Source organism: Microcaecilia unicolor, chromosome 5 (genome assembly GCF_901765095.1).
Source record: "Microcaecilia unicolor chromosome 5, aMicUni1.1, whole genome shotgun sequence".
NCBI classification, from domain to species: domain Eukaryota; kingdom Metazoa; phylum Chordata; class Amphibia; order Gymnophiona; family Siphonopidae; genus Microcaecilia; species Microcaecilia unicolor.
The window spans coordinates 253982916-254002611 of NC_044035.1; the positions used below are offsets into that span (position 1 = coordinate 253982916).

Consider the following 19696-nt stretch of genomic DNA (forward strand, 5'->3'; position numbering starts at 1 on the left):
TGAAAATGACTGGTTAGCGCCAAAGTGGAAGCCAGCTATGTCGGGGGGTGTTTCACAGGTGGAGATCAGTTAGCTTCCAATATTCAGCGCTAAGTGGCCATGTTTAGCACATAAATAGGACCACACAAATAGCTGTCCTATCTTTATGTGCTAGCCCATGGTCAGTTTAATTAAACATGTGCTAGCCAGCTTTTACAAAAAAAAAAAAAACCGAAATTCAAAGCTGAAACCCCACACAGGGCCCGGCACTGAATTTCCGGTTTTAGCACTAGCGGCTGACAAAAAAAATCGTTGTCCACCGCTGGCTGAATATAGGCCGGCAGGTGCCTACAGTTACAGAGCGCCTAAATGTGCCAAGGGAATGTGTAACTTACAGTATTCTGTGTAAGTTGTGTATGCAAACTGCAGCACTGTCCATATCCCTCCTATGCTCTGCCCAAGTGAACACCCCTTCTGCATTTATGCCACTTAAAGAATGGTGCTTAACTGGTTAGCTGCCACTTAGGAGTGTAAGTGTACACTTACCTGTGCGCATGCAGGTATTCACGTATTAAAGAAGCGCTGAAATGTGGGTTATCCTTAACATCTCCCCAAACCCTACCAGAACACAGGCAGCAGCTTTTCTAAATCACTACAGGACCAATATTCGGCCTGCGGGAAGCAGCCAGCACAGACCCCGGATATTCAAAGTTGGGCTGTTTCCGGTGACGAATATCTGGCTTCAATTTTGGCCACTGAAACTAGTTAAGCCGACATTCAGTACTAACCGGTTAAGTTCCTAGCAGTCCTATCTTTAACCGCTATTTATGCAATCCTATTTAACTGCCTAACCCAGTGCTGAATATCGGTGCTAACCGGCTATATCACGTGATACAGCTGGTTGGCCATTATGCGCTAACCGCAAATATTCAATGGAGAGAACAGACTATCTCCCGCTGAATATTAGCCAGCTAAACACTATTTAACTGACCAGGAGCTGTTCCTGGCCGGTTAAATAGTGCTGAATATCGGGGGTACATGTGCAAACCATTTATAATATATAAAACAGCTATTTATAAATGGCACCTTAACCCTACTAAAATGACCTCCTTAATGCGTTTCTTGATTTCATACACTCTTTACAATCACAGTGAGAAACAAAGAAATGCGCTTACCGCCAATTCTATAATGGTGTTAAGCAGGGGTGTAGCCAGACACTCAATTTTGGGTGGGCCTGGGCCCAAGATGGGTGGGCAGAAGAACTCTGCCCTGTCCCACAAGTGATTTGGTTTCTCCCTCTCTCGCCTGCATGCCATATGGTCTCTCAAACATCCCCCTCTCCCCACACATTTTAAATAGCAGATTTTCACTGGCAGCAAGCAGCAAACAATACACACTGCTCATGTTGGTTCCACAGCCTTCCCTCTGATGCAACTTCCTGTTTCTGCATAGGTGGGAATACATTAGAGGGAAGGCTGGTATGCAGGAAGGACAGTTGTTGGGAATTTTCAGCTGGTGGGGCTTGGGGATCCCTGCCAGACACTTCATAGGTGTGCTGCTACTGGGTGGGCCTGAGCCCAAAGTGGGTGGGACTGGGCCCACCTGAGCCCACCCTTGGCTACGCCACTGGTGTTAAGGCACAACTAACCCATTATATAAATAACTAGTAAGAAATGCCCGTTTTGGGGGAAAATGAAACGGGCGCTAGCAAGATAATCCCCCCCCCCACCGTCCTCCCTCCATCCCGAGTTCCAGACACCCCCTCCGTGCCTCCCTTCCGAGTTCCAGACCTGTCCTCTCCCTCCCTCCCTCCGTCCGTCAGTGACGTGGTTGCGAGTTTGCGAAGTTCGGTGGCTCTCCCAGCAGCTGGGAGTCGTCCGTTGTGTCTTCGCCGCCCCGCCCTCTGCGTCATCGCGTGTTGATGCGAGGGCGTAGGTACACTGACTGCAGACCCGGGCCGCCCTCAACGTCATCGCGTTTTGACGTGAGGGCGGAGCTACAGTGACTGCAGCCTGCAGACCAAACCGGATATCTCGGGCGCCTCAAGTTTCCGGCTTGAGACTTCAATGGAACGTTGGAGGTGCCTTTTATATATATAGATAATGCAACGCCACTTGGCATGCCAAAACTTAGGAGCAACAGCTTACGCCAGGTCAACGGCCAGGCATAAGCGGGCACACATCCAATACTATTCTATAAGGCAGTGTTTCCCAAACCTGGTCCTGGAGGCAACCCCAGCCAGTCAGGTTTTCAAGATATCCACAATGATCATTCATGCAATATAACATTGTTGAAAATAATACTAAAGATAAATATACAAAGTATAATACATATACCAAAAACTTAAGAAATATCATTTATTATAACATAATCAAATGTCTACAGCATACAAATCTACACCAATACCAAAACATATTCAAAACCCCCTGGAATATGCACAATCAAGGCTAAAACCAAACACAATGCATTAGTAAAACAGCAATACAAAATACTTACCTCCCTGTTTACAAAGCTGGGCAGCACTGTCGACACAGCCCATTCAAAGTGAATGGGCTATGTCGGTATTACAGCACTGCGCTAGCTTGGCTTTGTAAATAGGAGCCTTAGTTTGAACACCGACTCATGATGTCCCATTTATTAAACACTCTCCCAGATCAAAATGAGTCCATCCACTCTTAAAAACAAAATTTCTAGACAAAAATAGTCCTCCACGATTGAACTGAAGACCAAACAGCAGGTATATTACACACTAAATGTTCAATATATCATTCATAGCTCAGATTCTTCAGATCTTCTTAACGTGTGCTGTAGCCCTTCCACCAATCCTGCCTTCAGCAGAAAAATACACTGTAGATGATGTATATGCTGCAACCCCAAAGGGCAAACTTTCAAAGCAGGCGCAATACTCCAGTCCATCAAAGGATGACTAAATTCGCCCCAACCAAATGAACCTTTCAACGAACAGTTAATCGCTGAAATTCAGTCTCAAGACTCTCGTTAAAATAACTCCTTGGTCTCTACATGGGCCATGTTTCACTGTACACTTCTTCAGGAGACCAAATTCACCTGCCAATACAGGATCGGGAACCTGAGCCTCTGCTAATGGCATCAAACTTACAAACGATGCCAACACAACTGCACTGCCTCTAATGTATGCAAATCTCTATCACGAATATTCAATGTGGATACCCTGAAAACCTGACTGGCTGGGGTGCCTCCAGGATCAGGTTTGGGAACCGCTGCTATAAGGTGACAAACCCATGCTCTGCCCCCTGCGTACAGCCCATTTGGTGACATGAACCCTGTGACTAGTTTACCAATTTTATACAATAGTGCCTAGCACCCATGCCAATTTGTGACATCATTTATGCACATGAGTGCGCCTATTCTATAAATTAATATGTGCAACTGGCCCCACCCCCCTTACTAGACCACTGCCTTTATGTGCAGAACTGGCTACATGTGTGTAGATGACCTGTTATAGAATACCAACTAGCTGAAAAGTACACACTATGTTTTGACGGCATGTATTTTGTTGGTGGGTATACACATGGTCGGAGTTTTGATGGGACATGGGTGGATTATGCAAATCCACACATATATTATAGCCTCTTTCAAGGTGTACCCGTAGTACTGCTAGCTGACCTGTAGAGAGCACTACAGGAATAGGAGTTGTCTTACCTAGGCCTGAACTCACCACATATGTGCACTATATCTTTACCCTAGGAAAATGGTCTTACCTGTAAACATGGCCTTGAAGTAATCACTTGCTGAAGCCATCATGGCTCTATGCACAGAGAATGATCCATGTCCGTCTCCTGAAATCAATGTGACATCACAGAGGAGTTTCTCAGAGCGGAGCTTGTTGAAACCCTACAGGATGAAAGAGAGAGAGAGCACGCGCATGCTGTCATGACCAAAGTTCAAAGCTTCAAATTAACTATAATACTGAAAATCACCCTGCTTCTTGGCTAAAGTACATATTAGGCATAAGATCTTATGACAATTTGTTCCTGCATCAAAGATGCCATTATGATGCAAGACATGTTCTTAATTGTTTCTTTTAATAAGTGCAGTTTATTATTCTAATTCTTTTAGTTCTACACAAATGATTCCATTTTGTTTCTTGGAGCAGTGAAGGCGAACCTATAGCACACATCTTCCAGGAGGTGGCAAGTTGCACTGTCGAGAAAGGTACATGAAACTCTAGGCCAGTCAGCATACTCTTCCTACTTTCTTACCCATCTATCTATATGTTACAACTTTGCCTTACCCTTCACTATCAATTATAATGTTCTATTGCATATTGTGTTGACATTGCAAACAGTAGATCATGCCATACTTTGTACTGTTAGTTGAATATTTTACTGTAATTAGCTATTGCTCATGTTTGATATATTCTTACTGTACACCGCCTTGAGTGAATTCCTTCAAAAAGGCGGTAAATAAATCCTAATAAATAAATAAATGCTCCAGCAGACTGGGAAAGAGAACTTGAAGGGAAGGAAGGTCTCTATCTGTTGCATTTGGGCTATGGAGGGAAATATCAGTGAGAATTAGTGTGCATTCTTTCCAAACAGTGCACACTCATTAGGAGTAGTACACACTTATATGATACTGTTCCCAAAATGACAGTAGTGATAAGGAGTTCCCAAGAACTTACCCAATGAACTGTTGTTGATTTTTTAGGCCTCTCTTCTCCAATAGTACTAACTCTGAAATAAATGTCATGTTATGGGATGCTTTTAAATGGAGAGGGGATGGGCTGTGCCTCCCCCAACATATTCTTTTGGTCTCTCACCCCCTCATCCCTGGCTTCTCACCAGCTCTGCCAACTCTCGTCTTGAACTGCAAGACTAGAATAGCAGCAACAACAACACATCCACAACCCTCTGGACAGTGTTTTCAATCTCATTTCTTCTCTATCAGTTTCTTCTTTAACAGCACTACAGTCAGCACAGTTTGACATCATTAAACTCTTTATCGTTCATTCTCCAAGATAAACTAGACAACAGGACTGACCTAAGCTCCTCAATGACAACTCTACTTTTAATCAATCAGTCTAACTGGGGGGTTCTCAACCCAGTCCTCGGGACATACCTAGCCAGTCACGTTTTCAGGATACCCACAATGAATATGCATGAGATAGGGCTCCATTGTATGCAAATTTATCTCATGCACGCTCACTGTGTTTATCTTGGAAACCTGACTGGGTAGGTGTGTCCCGAGAATTGGGTTGAGAACCCCTGGTCTAACTCATGCCCTTTTGTTCTTCATTGGCACCATTCAGGTGTCTGAAGCCAGCAGAAGAGGGGGAAATGATTTACTCAGTCTGATGAATTGTTTGTTAACAGGGATGAGCAGACAGAAAATTTTCATTTTGATTTTTTTTTAACTTGTTTTGAAACAAATGTTAATAGTGAGCGCATTAGAAAATAATCCATACTCCTTAAAAGTGCACACTACGGGGGGGGGGGGGGGGGGGGGGGTGGGATTTTATGAATGTCACTCAAATTTGGGTGCCAAAATGCTGAGTATGAACTCTATAATGGCATTTAGGTGCACAGATTCCGCTATAGAATAAAGTGCAAGTCCGCTTTTGTGAAATCATGGAAGCCATATAGAAGGCAGGCATGCGTGAGCACATAAACATGTAACATAGGATTCTATAAGTTAGGCACATAAGCATGGGACCTGTGAACGCCCCGAACAGTTGGGTGCTATGCACGCTCACATTCTAGAATACCACTTTAAAACAATACAGGAATGTAAGACCTTTGAAGTCAGAATGATTAAATATTTTGACACCCACCAGACAGGTCTTAACAAAGATCTGGGTTTTCTAGTACATTATAAACCATAAAATTGTAGTGCTTTGTCACCCTCCTGTCCCCCTTCCTGTCTCTCACCTGTCACTGGAATGCTTTGATGTTTCACTTATATATACTGTTATCTACCAACATTTGCTTATTTCCGATCTGCGGAAGAAGGGCAACCTTCGAAAGCTAATCAAGAAATGTATTAAGTTACTTCCAATTAAAAAGGTATCTTATTTTCTTTTCCATGTTTTATTTTGTTTTATTTCTATTGATTACCTACAATACCACTGAATGAAACATTCACATGAGAAGTGCTAGTATTTTATAATCTTAGTGCACAAATGGTCCTTATATTCTGATGCTCAACAGTAGATATTCAAAGTGTTTTAAATGACCAGGAGTCATTTAAATCACTTGAGTGGGGCTATCTGGAGATATTCAGCAGTGCTTAACTGGATAGTGCCGCTGAATATCCCTTCTGCCTAGACCAAAACTGGCTAGTTTGTGGGCAGGGTTAGGGCAGTGTGCAAGCATAGCCAGTAAGTGGCGATTTTCAGTCTGCTAACCGGCTGAGCAACTGCATAAAGAGGTCCTTCTACCAAGCTGTGGTAAAAGGACACCTGCGGTGGCATCGGCGTGCAAGGTCAAGTGCATTTTAATTAGCACCGTTTATAGGTGACTCCGGGGCAGTGCTGATAATGTGCCTGAATGATAAGATAAGAAGATTTTATACTGCAAAATAAAAAAGTAAAAAAAAATATTTTTAGGGTTTTTTTTGATCTATGATTACTTTTTGCGCTGTAAGAATCGCTAAACAAAAGCGTTTTTTTTTTCTTTTCTTGCCACAGTTGTATGAGATCTTTTTTCCTCCTCCTCTTCACTGGTTGGGTTTTGATTCTTTTTGGTCAATATATAGTCTTTTCCTGGGAGTCTTACTGAATAAGTGGGAAGTATATGGGATTTCGGACAAAAACTCTCGCCTACTACTTAGTAAAGCTTATGCATTGGGGAAGAAGTGCATACTTAATCACTGGATGCAAGGAGGAGCCTCCCTCGTTTTGGTACTGGAGAAACAGATTGCATGCCTTAATGTTATGGGAGGCGCGAGCTGCTCGGACTTCTCAAACAAGAAGAAGAAAGGCTTTTATGTCTGTCTGGAATTGTTACTTGCAAAATATCTCTCTATATAAAACGCACCTCCAACGTTCTAATGAAGCCTCTGTTAGCCAACATTCTAAAGTTTAGGGGGTGAGATCGCAATGTGTCTGCCCCGCCCACGCGTCAAACGTGATGACGTCGAGGGCGGAGCAATGACACTCAACCAATCGCAACGCTCGGCAGCGAAGCGTCAGGGAAGGAGGCGGCGCTCTCGACGTCTAGCCTTCCCTTCGCTGTGTTCCGCCTTCTTCTGACGTCAAGGATGACGTCAAAAGAAGGCGGAACACAGCGAAGGGAAACCTAGACGTCGGGAGCGCCGCCTCCTTCCTGACGCTTCGCTGCCGGAACCGGCACGGAGGTAAATTTAAAAACAAGAAAAAAAAAAAAAAAAAACAACCATGTTGGGGGGAGAGAAGAGGGTGGCCACTAAAGAACAACAATGGGAGCGGCAGGGCAGGGGAGAAACGACAGCATGGATGCGAAGGGGGGGGGGGAGGGGGAAGAAGAGGGCGGCCCAGGCTGGGACATGGGAGAGAGAGGAGCATGGATGCAAGGGGGGTCATGAAAGGGAGACAGGGGACTTGCTGCAAAAGGATGAATGGAGGCGGCAGGGGACAGAGGAGCATGGATGGGCATGGATTGGGATGGCAGGGCTCAGGAAGAGAGGGCAATTGCTGGAAAGGGATGAATGGAGGGGGCAGGGGACAGAGGAGCATGGATGGGCATGGATTGGGAGGGCAGGACTCAGGGAGAGAGGGAAATTGCTGGATAGGGATGAATAGAGGGGACAGATGGGCATGGATGGAAATGGATTGCAGGGCAGGCCTCAGGGAGAGAGGGCAATTGCTGGATAGGGAAAAATGGAGGGGCCAGGTGACAGATGAGCATGGATGGGCATGGATTGGAAGGGCAGGACTCAGGGAGACGGGAATTGCTGGATAAGAATGAATGGAGGGGACAGATGGCCATGGATGGATATGGATTGCAGGGCAGGCCTCAGGCAGAGAGGGGAAATGCTGGATAGGGAAAAATGGAGGGGCCAGGTGACAGATGAGCATGGATGGGCATGGATTGGAAGGGCAGGACTCAGGGAGAGGGGAATTGCTGGATAGGGATGAATGGAGGGCACAGATGGCCATGGATGCATATGGATTGCAGGGCAGGCCTCAGGCAGAGAGGGGAATTGCTGGATAGGGATGAATGGAGGGGCCAGGTGACAGAGGAGCATGGATTGGAAGGGCAGGACTCAGGGAGAGGGGAATTGCTGGATAGGGATGAATGGAGGAGACAGATGGCCATGGATGGATATGGATTGCAGGGCAGGCCTCAGGCAGAGAGGGGAAATGCTGGATACGGAAAAATGTAGGGGCCAGGTGACAGATGAGCATGGATGGGCATCTATTGGAAGGGCAGGACTCAGGGAGAGGGGAATTGCTGGATAGGGATGAATGGAGGGCACAGATGGCCATGGATGCATATGGATTGCAGGGCAGGCCTCAGGCAGAGAGGGGAAATGCTGGATAGGGAAAAATGGAGGGGCCAGGTGACAGATGAGCATGGATGGGCATGGATTGGAAGGGCAGGACTCAGGGAGAGGGGAATTGCTGGATAGGGATGAATGGAGGGCACAGATGGCCATGGATGCATATGGATTGCAGGGCAGGCCTCAGGCAGAGAGGGGAATTGCTGGATAGGGATGAATGGAGGGGCCAGGTGACAGAGGAGCATGGATTGGAAGGGCAGGACTCAGGGAGAGGGGAATTGCTGGATAGGGATGAATGGAGGAGACAGATGGCCATGGATGGATATGGATTGCAGGACAGGCCTCAGGCAGAGAGGGGAAATGCTGGATACGGAAAAATGGAGGGGCCAGGTGACAGATGAGCATGGATGGGCATGGATTGGAAGGGCAGGACTCAGGGAGAAGGGAATTGCTGGATAGGGATGAATGGAGGGGACAGATGGGCATGGATGGATATGGATTGCAGAGCAGGCCTCAGGCAGAGAGGGGAAATGCTGGATAGGGAAAAATGGAGGGGCCAGGTGACAGAGGAGCATGGATGGGCATGGATTGGAAAGGCAGGACTCAGGGAGAGGGGAATTGCTGGATAGGGATGAATGGAGGGGACAGATGGGCATGGATGCATATGGATTGCAGAGCAGGCCTCAGGCAGAGAGGGGAAATGCTGGATAGGGAAAAATGGAGGGGCCAGGTGACAGAGGAGCATGGATGGGCATGGATTGGAAGGGCAGGACTCAGGGAGAGGGGAATTGCTGGATAGGGATGAATGGAGGGGACAGATGGGCATGGATGGATATGGATTGCAGGGCAGGCCTCAGGCAGAGAGGGAAAATGCTGGATAGGGATGAATGGAGGGGGCAGGGGACAGAGGAGCATGAATGGGCACACACACACACTCTATCACACTGTGTCTCACATACACACTTGCACACACTCTCATTCTCACACACACACTCTCTCACAAACACAGTCTCTCTCTCACACACTCACACTTTCACTCTGACTCTCAAACAGTCACTCTCACATACACTCTCCCAAACATACACACTCCGAGGAAAACCTTGCTAGCGCCCGTTTCATTTGTGTCAGAAACGGGCCTTTTTTACTAGTATCATATAAAGTAAGAAGTGCCATATTGAATAAGTTCCAGAGTGTATCATAAGTTGGTTTTTGTTACATAAGGGGGGCTGTCTTGGAGTTCTCTGCCTGGGTGGAGGAGGAGGGATTAGGACTAATGGACATTATCATTTCAAAGATGACCTGGGGTCATAAGAGTCCAGACAATGGGTCATCTCAGTTGTAGTTTCAAAGTAATGGGTTAGGGGGTAGGGTGGTAAAGGTGGGGAGGTTTATAAACTTGGGATTAAGTTTTTTGGTTCTATTTTATAAGGCATGTTAATTACTATTTTTTCTTTTTTTTTCCATCTGCTTATTATGTCACAGATTGCTCTTATTGCCTGGACTTGTTGTTTAGTTGTTTGATGTAAGGTTCTTTTGATCCTGAATAAAAATCATTAAACCTCAAATTAAAACAAAAAAGTAATGAAAAAAAGAGAGGCATATGTTAGGACAAGGCCTCTCTCACCAACTGTATGCACTGAACAATTTTTTTTTAGAAATTCCACTTTTCATTTCCGCTAACCCTCCCGAAGTCCCCATTTTGAGCCTCACCCTACTCCCAGGGTCCAAATGGGGCAGGAACCAGCCTCAGTTGTTTCTGCTCTACCACAATTTGACAAAGCTGACAGTAGCAATGATGGCAACAGCAGACCTGAAGCTGGTGACAGTTTGGAGTAAGATACCAGGCAGGGCAGGAGCTCCATTTGGACCCCGGTTATGGGGCTGAGGGAAGGCTTGAGGGAGGACTAGGAGAAGAGAATTTGGTAAATTTTGGGGAAGGGTAGTAGGAGGGATTTTAAAAAAGTTTTTTACACAAGCAGTCAGTGGTGGTGGTGGGTGTTACTTTGTAAATGAAACAAAACAATAAAACACAAAGGGCCCTGTTTTACTAAGCTGCAATGTAGGCGCGCTAACATTTTTAGTGCGCGCTAACACTAGAGACACCCATAGGAATATATGGGTGTCTCTAGCTAAAAACACTAGCGGTGCCTTAATAAACAGGGCCCAAACTCTGTTCGTGGGGGGGTGGGTTTCAAGTTAGAAAATCCACCTTAGGTTTTTGAAAATAAGCTTGTAACAATGCATCTTTATCTTGAAGGAAAATGGAAGTCACAAGAAGTGTTGATCTCTTTTTAATTTCTTCTCTAGATTGCTCTAGAAAAGCAGATAAATCCAAATCCTCTGAATCTCCTTTTGTTTGAGTTTGAACTTCCTGATCCTGCTGAATATTTTGTTTTATGGGTAGATAAAACAATTTCTGAATAGGTGGAAGCATCTGCTCTGAATATTTAAACTCTTCTTTCAAGAATCTAAGAAACATCTCTCTTGGTGAAATCAGATCATTCAAAGGAAAATTTAAGATTCTGAGGTTTAAATTTCTCATAGTGTTTTCTAAGTTTTCAATTTTTCTACTAATCAACAGTTTATCACCCACCACTTGAGTATGGACCTCTTGTAGTTTTTGTAATTCCGTCTCTGTTTTTACTTGTTTAGCTGATAACATTTCCAAGTTGCTTTTCATATTTTTTTTTGTTACATTTGTACCTCGCGCTTTCCCACTCATGGCAGGCTCAATGCAACTTACATGGGGCAATGGAGGGTTAAGTGACTTGCCCAGAGTCACAAGGAGCTGCCTGTGCCTGAAGTGGGAATTGAACTCAGTTCCTCAGGACCAAAGTCCACCACCCTAACCACTAGGCCACTCCTCCACTCTTTTATTTGAGTGGAATTGTTCAAAGATACAGTAATAAATGATACATAGACCTTATGAAGATTTTCTAGGGCCGTCCATATAGCCTCCAGCGATATTTCGGCCAGTTTCACCAGCAGTTGTGTCGCCGCCACACACAGCAAAGTTTCTGCTTGAGTAATACTCGAGGAAATATCTTTTTGTTCCGGTTCAACCGCCATGGCTCGAAATTGCTGGTCTCCTTCTATTTTCTTCCCCGCCATCGATCTTTCTCCAGAGACCTGCCTCCCCTTCGGAGATATAATTCCACCTCACTCTCTGGAACGAGGGCTCTAGTGGGTCGTGGGAATGGAGGGGTTAATGGGCCTGCCGGGCTAAGCGAAAAATTGCTCTCCAAGCCTGTGCTCTCCCTCGCACTGGCAGCGGAAATGCCCGATGGAGTAGAAGCCAAGAAAGCAGAGATCGATGTTTGCCGAGGTCCAGGGGTGTCTACTCTAGGGCAAGAAGGTCTCTTAGGTTTCCCCTTTCTTTTCGGCATGCTCCGCTAAAATTCAAAAACTTAAACGTTCCTTAGGGAGCTTGCGTCTATGCTTCCTATACGTCGGCCATCTTGGATCCCCCAAACTTTTTTTTAAATATATATTTTTAATCAATTTAAAGATTACAAACACAAGCATTCAGTTATTATAGAAACACTAGTAAAAAAAGGCCCGTTTCTGGAGCCAATGAAAGGGGCGCTAGCAAGGTTTTTCTGTGGGCCCCCCCCCCCACCCGTCGTCGATGTGGGTGAATTGCTCCGCCTCCGCCCTCAACGTCATAACGTTTGACGTGAGGGCGGGGCCCCGAGGCTGTGATTTTCTTGGCTTCAGAGCTTCGAACTTACAAACCTTGGCTTCAATGGCGTCATCCGACAATTGAACGTTGAGGGTGAGTTTTATATATATAGATGTTTATCCACTCCTGCCCTAGCGGAGATAATATTTAACCATCTCTCTGAACTCATGTGCAACTTTCTTTAAAATAGTCACCTTACTTTCTAACTATTCTTACTACTACAAGGCATACGCAGGGCTGTACACCATACACAAAAAAAGACAGTCCCTACTCAAAGAGCTTACAATCTAGATAAGACAGGTAAACAGACAGAACAATAAGGGTAAGGGAATAAAGAGGTGAGAAGTCCTTTTACTAAGCAGTAGTAAAATGTGGCCTGCGGTAGTGTAGGCACGTGCATTAGGCACATGCCGAGCCAGTTTTACAGCATCTACAAAACATGGCTTTTTTTTTAATGGAACGGGAAAAGGGCCTGAGGTAAAAATGAAACCAGCGCGCGCCCAAAACCGGCCTGAGCCCTTAACGACACCCACTGATCTAGTAGTAAATGCTTATGCGCTACGCACGCAGTGACTGGTTGGCGCATACCAAATGCAGATTACGTGCATAGGAGGAAATAAATAAATAATTCGTCCACACATTATGGTTGCGTGCCAAATCAGAAAATACTGCCAGGATGGCGCATTGGCCTGGCGGTGGTCTCATTTGGGCGTGCGCTGCACATGCATAGAGCCTACCACGGCTTAGTGAAAGGGTCCCTATATGTTCCATCTTTGCTTATACCCTTCATTGTCAATTAAAATGTTCTATTACGTATTGTGTTGACATTGTAAGTAGTATACTATCCAGCTTATAATCGAAAAAGAAAAACGCCTATATTTCGACCCAAATCGGGAGAAGGGCATTTTTCTCACAAAGGTGCCCAAATCAGTATAATCGAAAGCCGATTTTGGGCGTTTCCAACTGCACTCCGTCGCGGAAACGAAAAAAGTTGATGGGGGGCGTGTCGGAGGCGGGACTGGGGCATGGTTATCAGCTGAGGAGAGATGGGCGTCTTTAGCTGATAATCGAAAAAAAAAAAGGCGTTTTGACCACGATTTGGGGTCACTTTTCTTGAACCCTTTTTTCTCACAAACAAGTCCCAAAAAAGTGCCCCAACTGCCCAGATGACCACTGGAGGGAATCGGGGATGACCTCCCCGGACTCCCCCAGTGGTCACTAACCCCCTCCCACCAAAAAAAAAACCACTTTAAAAACTTTTTTTCTAGCCTGTATGCCAGCCTCAAATGCCGTACCCACCTCCATGACAGCAGAATGTGTTCGATCCTGTCACAGCCTTTCCCTGGGTCAGATGTGGCTCTCGGGTGCAGTACAGGGTCACATCAGCATTGCATTGTGGTGGGTGTAGGGTATTGGGCTCCGTGATTTCATTACCTTGTGTTACAGTCTCACGATGTTGGTAGTTTGTAGGCTCTTCTCCCATGGTGCTTTTCCCCCTGCCTACTGGGTCAGAGTGTGCCCTGTTGTGTTTCCTGTTGTAGTCCATGTGGTAGTGGCCATATTTGTAAGCCAGTTTTAGTTCCCTTTCCTGTGTTAGCCACATTAGAGAACTTAGTTCTTACCTTGAATGTGGCTGAAAGAGGGCATTGTACAGCATTCTGCCAGCTCTGACCTACTGCTAATCTCAGTACCAGGGAGACTCGTTGCCAGTGGGGCACAACCTCTGATCTGCAGTTAACTGTGAGTAAACGCGGTTATTCCAATAAAGGATGTTTTCGGATAAATTAGTCTTCAGGTGTCAACTGGTGTGCCAAGGTTATACAGCAGCAACAAGTCCTAGTGGCCTGGAGCACTTTTAGTGGGTACCGCAGTGCACTTCAGGCAGGCGGACCCAAGCCCATCCCCCCAATCTGTAACACTTGTGCTGGTAAATGGGAGGCCTCCAAAACCCACTGTACCCACATGTAGGTGCCCCCTTCACCCCTAAGAGCTATGGTAGTGTTGTACATTTGTGGGTAGTGGGTTTTGGAGGAGGGGGGTTGGGAGCTCAGCACCCGTGGTAAGGGAGCTATGCATGTGGCAGCGTTGTCTGAAGTCCAGCGCACTGACCTAGGGTGCCCAGTTGGTGTCCTGGCATATCAGGGGGGCCAGTGTACTACGAATCCTGGCCCCTCCCACGACCAAATGGCTCAGATTAGGACGTTTTTGAGCTGGGCGTTTTTAGTTCCATTATCGCTAAAAAAAACAAACGCCCAGCTCAAAAACGTCCATTTTTTTGAAAATACGGCTCGGCCCGCCCCTTCACGGACCCGTTCTCGGAGATAAACGCCCATGGAGACAGGCGTTTGTCTTCGATTATGCCCCTCCACGCCATACTTTGTATTGTTATTTGAATATTTTTACTGATGTAATTGTCTATTGCTCATGTTTGATCTATTCTTACTGTACACCGCCTTGAGTAAATTCCTTCAAAATGGCGGTAAATAAATCCTAATAAATAAAATAAATAAACTCTGAAGATAGTGAAAATAAGTCACAAATAGGAAACAATTTACATTTTTCTTAGACCACTAATAGGAAGGAAATGATGAGGGATGGAGGGGGGGAGGAGATCTAAAAAAGAAAAATAGGAGATCTTAATAAAGGAAGAAATGTTTTTGTTTTTTACGGGGAAAACTTTATTTATGTTCATTCAAGGTGAACTAACCCCCCAAAAAACACACTGCTTTATCTAATGAATGTTGAAAGAAGCCAGCTTCAAGGTGCAACAGCTAGGAGCTGAACTGAAATTATGTTGATTCATTTTTTTTCCTCTTGTTCCATTTTCTATTCATTTTGTTTAGCCATTTTAGGGCTTCTTTTACAAAGCCGTGCTACAGACTCCTGCGCGGTAAAGAGAGGAAGCCCTTTCAATTCCTATGGGCTTCCTCTCATTTACCGAGCAGGAATCTCTAGTGTGGCTTTGTAAAAGAAGGCCTTAGTTTGCAACAAAAAACGAGAAACTACTTTTTTTTGAACTGGAAATGATACAAAGCAACTAATTTCATTCTCCCTAATTCTATACAATGCGCCTCAAGTAATTTTGGGGACCTTTACTAAGCGGTGGTAAGCTCAACGTGGGCGCCAGCATTAGTTCCAGCCTCAGCGCATGGCATTTCCGGCGCTAATGGAAATACTTGAAAAATATAAACACATGGGGTTACCCGACAGTAATCGGTGCTCCCTAGTTACCGCCAGGTTAGAGCAAGAGCTGAGGTGGCGGTAAATGCTCCTCCCCCACATGGCCACGAGGTAAGTTCAATCTTACTGCATGGCCATTTCTTTTTTTGTCCTTTTTATTTGCTGTGGTAAAAAAGGGCCTCAGCACACGACAAAAATGGCCACTGTTGCTAGCGCAAGGCCCTTTCTACTGGAACTTATTAAAAGGGTTCCTTTGGGAGCTCAAACGGAAGTTAGGTGTCCAAAGGAGGGTAAACGGCAGGCACCTAACTGCACTTAGGCATTACTGTATAAGTGGGTGAGCGCATAACTGGAAAGGGGGACTGCATGTGGGGGGACATGGGCGAGTCACACACTTAGGTGCCAAATATACAATACTATATTTTGCGTAGGTAGGTGCTGACATTTTCATCTGCCTTTTTACATGGTGTAAATGTGGCGCTCAAATGCCAACCTCTAATGCAATGTGGGTGCCCAGATCCTGTTATAGGCGTTTTTTTTTTTTTTTTTTTTACTAAGCCACGGTAGTGTTTTTAGCTCGTGGAATAAATCAGCTGGTGGTAAATGCCAAGACGCCCACAGGAATATAATGTGCCTTTACTGCCAGCTGATTTCTACCGTGAGCTAAAAACGCTACCGTGGGTTAGTAAAAGACCCCCCATAGTGCACAGAGTTTGGGTGCCTAATTTTTAGCACGCTTTATAGAATTTGCATCATTGTGTTATTCATGTTTAGAAAAGACAGCATATCCCTAGTAATACCAGCACATACTTTGGTGTTTTCTCTGAGGTGGTTTACAAAGCAAGGCATCTGGACATGTCTAAGCACAGGGTGGGAGTCTCACTGTGAAGGTGAAATTACCCTTGGGAAGACAGAAGAATTTCTGGTGTTTCTGCAGCAAAGCCTGGCACTTATGTAAGAGGGAATCATGTCTATTCAGAGAAGCAATAAAGTTTAATGGCTGCTCAGGCTTGAGCTACCTTATCAATGTAATAGTAATAAATCTAAACACTAGGGTTATCCTACAATAACAACAACAGTAACCACAATTACCTATATCAATTGTTGATTCCAATGTTTTACACTCTAATGTAAAGCTTAAAAAATACAATTTATTAAACAAATATATACTACTAACAATACAATTGCCCTTTCAAAACCATTTAAATAACCTACTCTCATTAATCATAAACGTTTTCTCAATCTTACCCAAGGGTGACAATAATACAAACTAGGTTTAAAATTCACACAATACAAAAAACACACCCCAGAACTGAAAAGCTGAAATTGATGTAAATCTAATAACTCTGAACAGACTCCTTTTATGATTTTCATAAAATATGCACAGATGATACACAGGGTAATTAATGAGAATAGGTTATTTAAATGGTTTTGAGAGGACAACTGTATTTCAGTGACTTTTGTACTGTGGGCACTCTTATGCTTATAAGAGTATTCCCTGTATGGGACACAGATGCTCGGCTCTGTTAAGATCTATTGAAGAGAAGGAAGATGCTGCTGCCCCTATGTACCTGTAACGCTGCAGAGGCATGCATGCTACAGGTGAAGATTTTGGTCTCGCCATTAGTCAGGAAGGGTGAAAATAAGCTGGGCTCTGCCACTGCCATGCTGCTCCAGAAAGATGCAAACAGATTCTTTTTTCTCCGGGGGGGAGAATCTGTCAAAAGAAATAAAAATCAATGTGAAAAATGCAGCTAAAAAATGCTCCCTTTCCTGATAGATAACTCCTCAGTTGGGTTATCAGTAAGAGGGGTGGGGCCCGGGCAACCACATCCACACATTTTCTTATCCCTCCTCGTGACTTTGTCAACCCCTAAGCATTCACATTCTCCTTGTGAATTGTCCTGCCCTTGCTCATCATACCCTCCCCCATCATTTACTTCTTCCTCGTGTTTATACCAACCTTCACATGCTTCTCCTCTCCTCCTTCACAACATTCCCCCCTCCTTGTAACTTGCTATCCCCTGTCATTCACTCTTCTTTCTCACTCCCTTTACTCCAATGTTCACACCCTCATGCTACCCCCACAATGTTCACCTCCTCGTGCTACCCCCATTTATAGCTGCTCACATCTCCGTCTCTCAGCTGTTACCCCTTCCTCTTGTTATCCTCTCAAATGTGCATAGGTCTTTCTGACAACGCAGTCTAGCAATCAGTGCACAGAATCAGAGTTAAATTCTACCATCATTTACTCACAACAGTGCACGACTTTGAGGGAATTACTTAACCTCTCTAGCCTTTCTAGTCCTCCTTTGGTTCTTTTAAGTATGTAACAATAGCTGCTGTTGTAGAAGACACCTTGGATTAATTTAACAGTTTATATTCCACCTTTATAAAAGGGTAAGCCAAAGTTCAAAGTTATTAAAACCAAACATCATTCAAAACAACAAGTAAACCAGTGCTGTCAAAAAATGCTAAAATGGAAAGAAATCTTAACAATGAAAAATGTCAAAAAAGAAAAAATAGGGAAGGGTGTAGGGAATACACCATTACCTATATCCAAATTGCCATTCCATTCCTATATGAATTTCTATTTATTTAACTCCAGAACTCTCCCTGCTCTGTTGTACCAACACCTTTTGTTCTGTCCAGGATCTCTCAATGCAGGGTGCTTCATGGTGTGCTTGTGGATTTACAAATTGTCCATGACTGATCGAAGACTCCTCCTCCTGCCTATAGGACACAGCTATTTCAGCGTTGGATCTACTCCCTCACCCTCCTCTCTTTATCGCCCCGCACAGGTCACTACAGGATTAGCCTGTTAATCGATCTCCCTTTCCCTGCTCTGCCACAGCTTCCCCTAACTTGATCATGACTGTTAACGCCTTACTTCCCCCCAGGACGCTACAGGCTCAGCCTAACTGTAGATCTACTATTTTGCACTACCTCAGCTTTACCTAACTTACAGCCCTGTCACAATCATGCTCTCCACCACTTCATTACAGATCTTCTACTTATCCACTCTCATACACTTTACTTTGTCTGCTCAAGAGCAGAATTTTAATTACATTCCAATAATCCACAGGAACACACAAATTTCTGATGGTCGTCTAACCCGCCACCTCTCCCCTTCTGCTCCCATACCACGCAGACACTCTTCTGCACCCTGTCTTACTAAGCCTAGACACTGTATCCTAATCCCGCTTGTCAAGGACCTTGCTGCCCAGACCCACCGCATCAGAATTGGATACATCAATGCAAGATCAGTAATGAACAAACCAGAAATTATACACGACTGCATTATTTCTGAGAAACTTGACATACTATTCATCACTGAAACCTGGATCAGTGTCCAAAGATCCTATTTTTGTTGACCTCTGCCCAGAAGACTATAAAATTGTTCATTGGGAAAGAACCCATAAAAGAGGTGGTGGTCTAGCCATTATTCAACGCTCAAACCTTCAAGTAATTCCTTGCTTAGAACTTATATCCGCGTCGCTTGAAATTGCTTCAGTCAGCGTTTACCACACATCTCCTTGGGTGAATCTGAACTGTGTTCTATTTTATAGGCCACCAACAAATTGGATTAATAGCCAGGTTGACTTTTTGGATTTTATCTCCAACATCTGTATGACCAACTCGAACATCCTCATACTGGGAGACCTTAACCTCCACCTAGATAATCTAAACAATCCAATTCCTTGATTTCCTCTGGCAATGGGGCCTAATCTGCCCTTCCGTTAGCCCAACTCACACCAAAGGTCACACATTAGATCTCCTCTCATTTAAATTCCAAGATGACACCAATTTTCACTTATCCAATATCCGATGGCTTGAAACGCCCTGGTCTGACCATTTCAAACTACAATTCTCGCTGAACTGGCCAAACGCAAGACTCCTCTAGTCTGGTAAAGTCACCACGTATTTCTCAAGAGGAACAATCGACCTAGAACAATTCTGGAAATGTATATATAACACAAACTGGGCCAAACAAATAGACTTTCCCCTCTTTCTCAAGACCTGGGATGACAAATGCAAGGAGGTGCTTGACCACATTGCGCCAATGCGGCTCAAAGCTTCTTACAATCGCAGCTCTACTCCCTGGTTCGCTGCTGAACTAGAAAAATAAGACAAGGAGACTAGAGAGAACCTGGCGTAAACAGAAAACTGTTGCGGCGCACGAAGCCTGGAAAAACAGTCACCGAACATACAAGTATGCAAACAAGCTAAACGTACATACTTCTCTAAGAAATTGGAGTCTGTGGGAAAAGACCCCAGAAAACTGAACCAACTCCTTGCATCCTTCCTAGACACTAGAAAGCAGGAAACCTCCAGTGGAGATCACCCTCAGGCTGACCAGTTAGCAACCTACTGCAATGATACAATTTTAACTCT

General features: G+C 44.7%; 1 protein-coding gene across 6 annotated transcripts in view; it reads right to left on the minus strand.

Annotated features, from left to right (window-relative positions):
• LOC115470658 (kelch-like protein 13) overlaps window positions 1-19696 on the minus strand; it is a 91973-nt gene that overhangs the window by 53596 nt on the left and 18681 nt on the right. For 5 of the 6 annotated variants that reach the window (XM_030204004.1, XM_030204005.1, XM_030204003.1 and 2 more), the window contains exons 2-3: window positions 16873-17018; window positions 3720-3852 (exon numbers count right to left, since the gene is read on the minus strand). In XM_030204004.1, coding sequence (XP_030059864.1) covers window positions 3720-3852; window positions 16873-16968 — 229 coding nt within the window. In that variant the 5' untranslated portion in view covers window positions 16969-17018. The remainder of the gene's footprint in view (window positions 1-3719; window positions 3853-16872; window positions 17019-19696) is intronic. The other variant, XM_030204008.1, reaches the window with a different exon arrangement.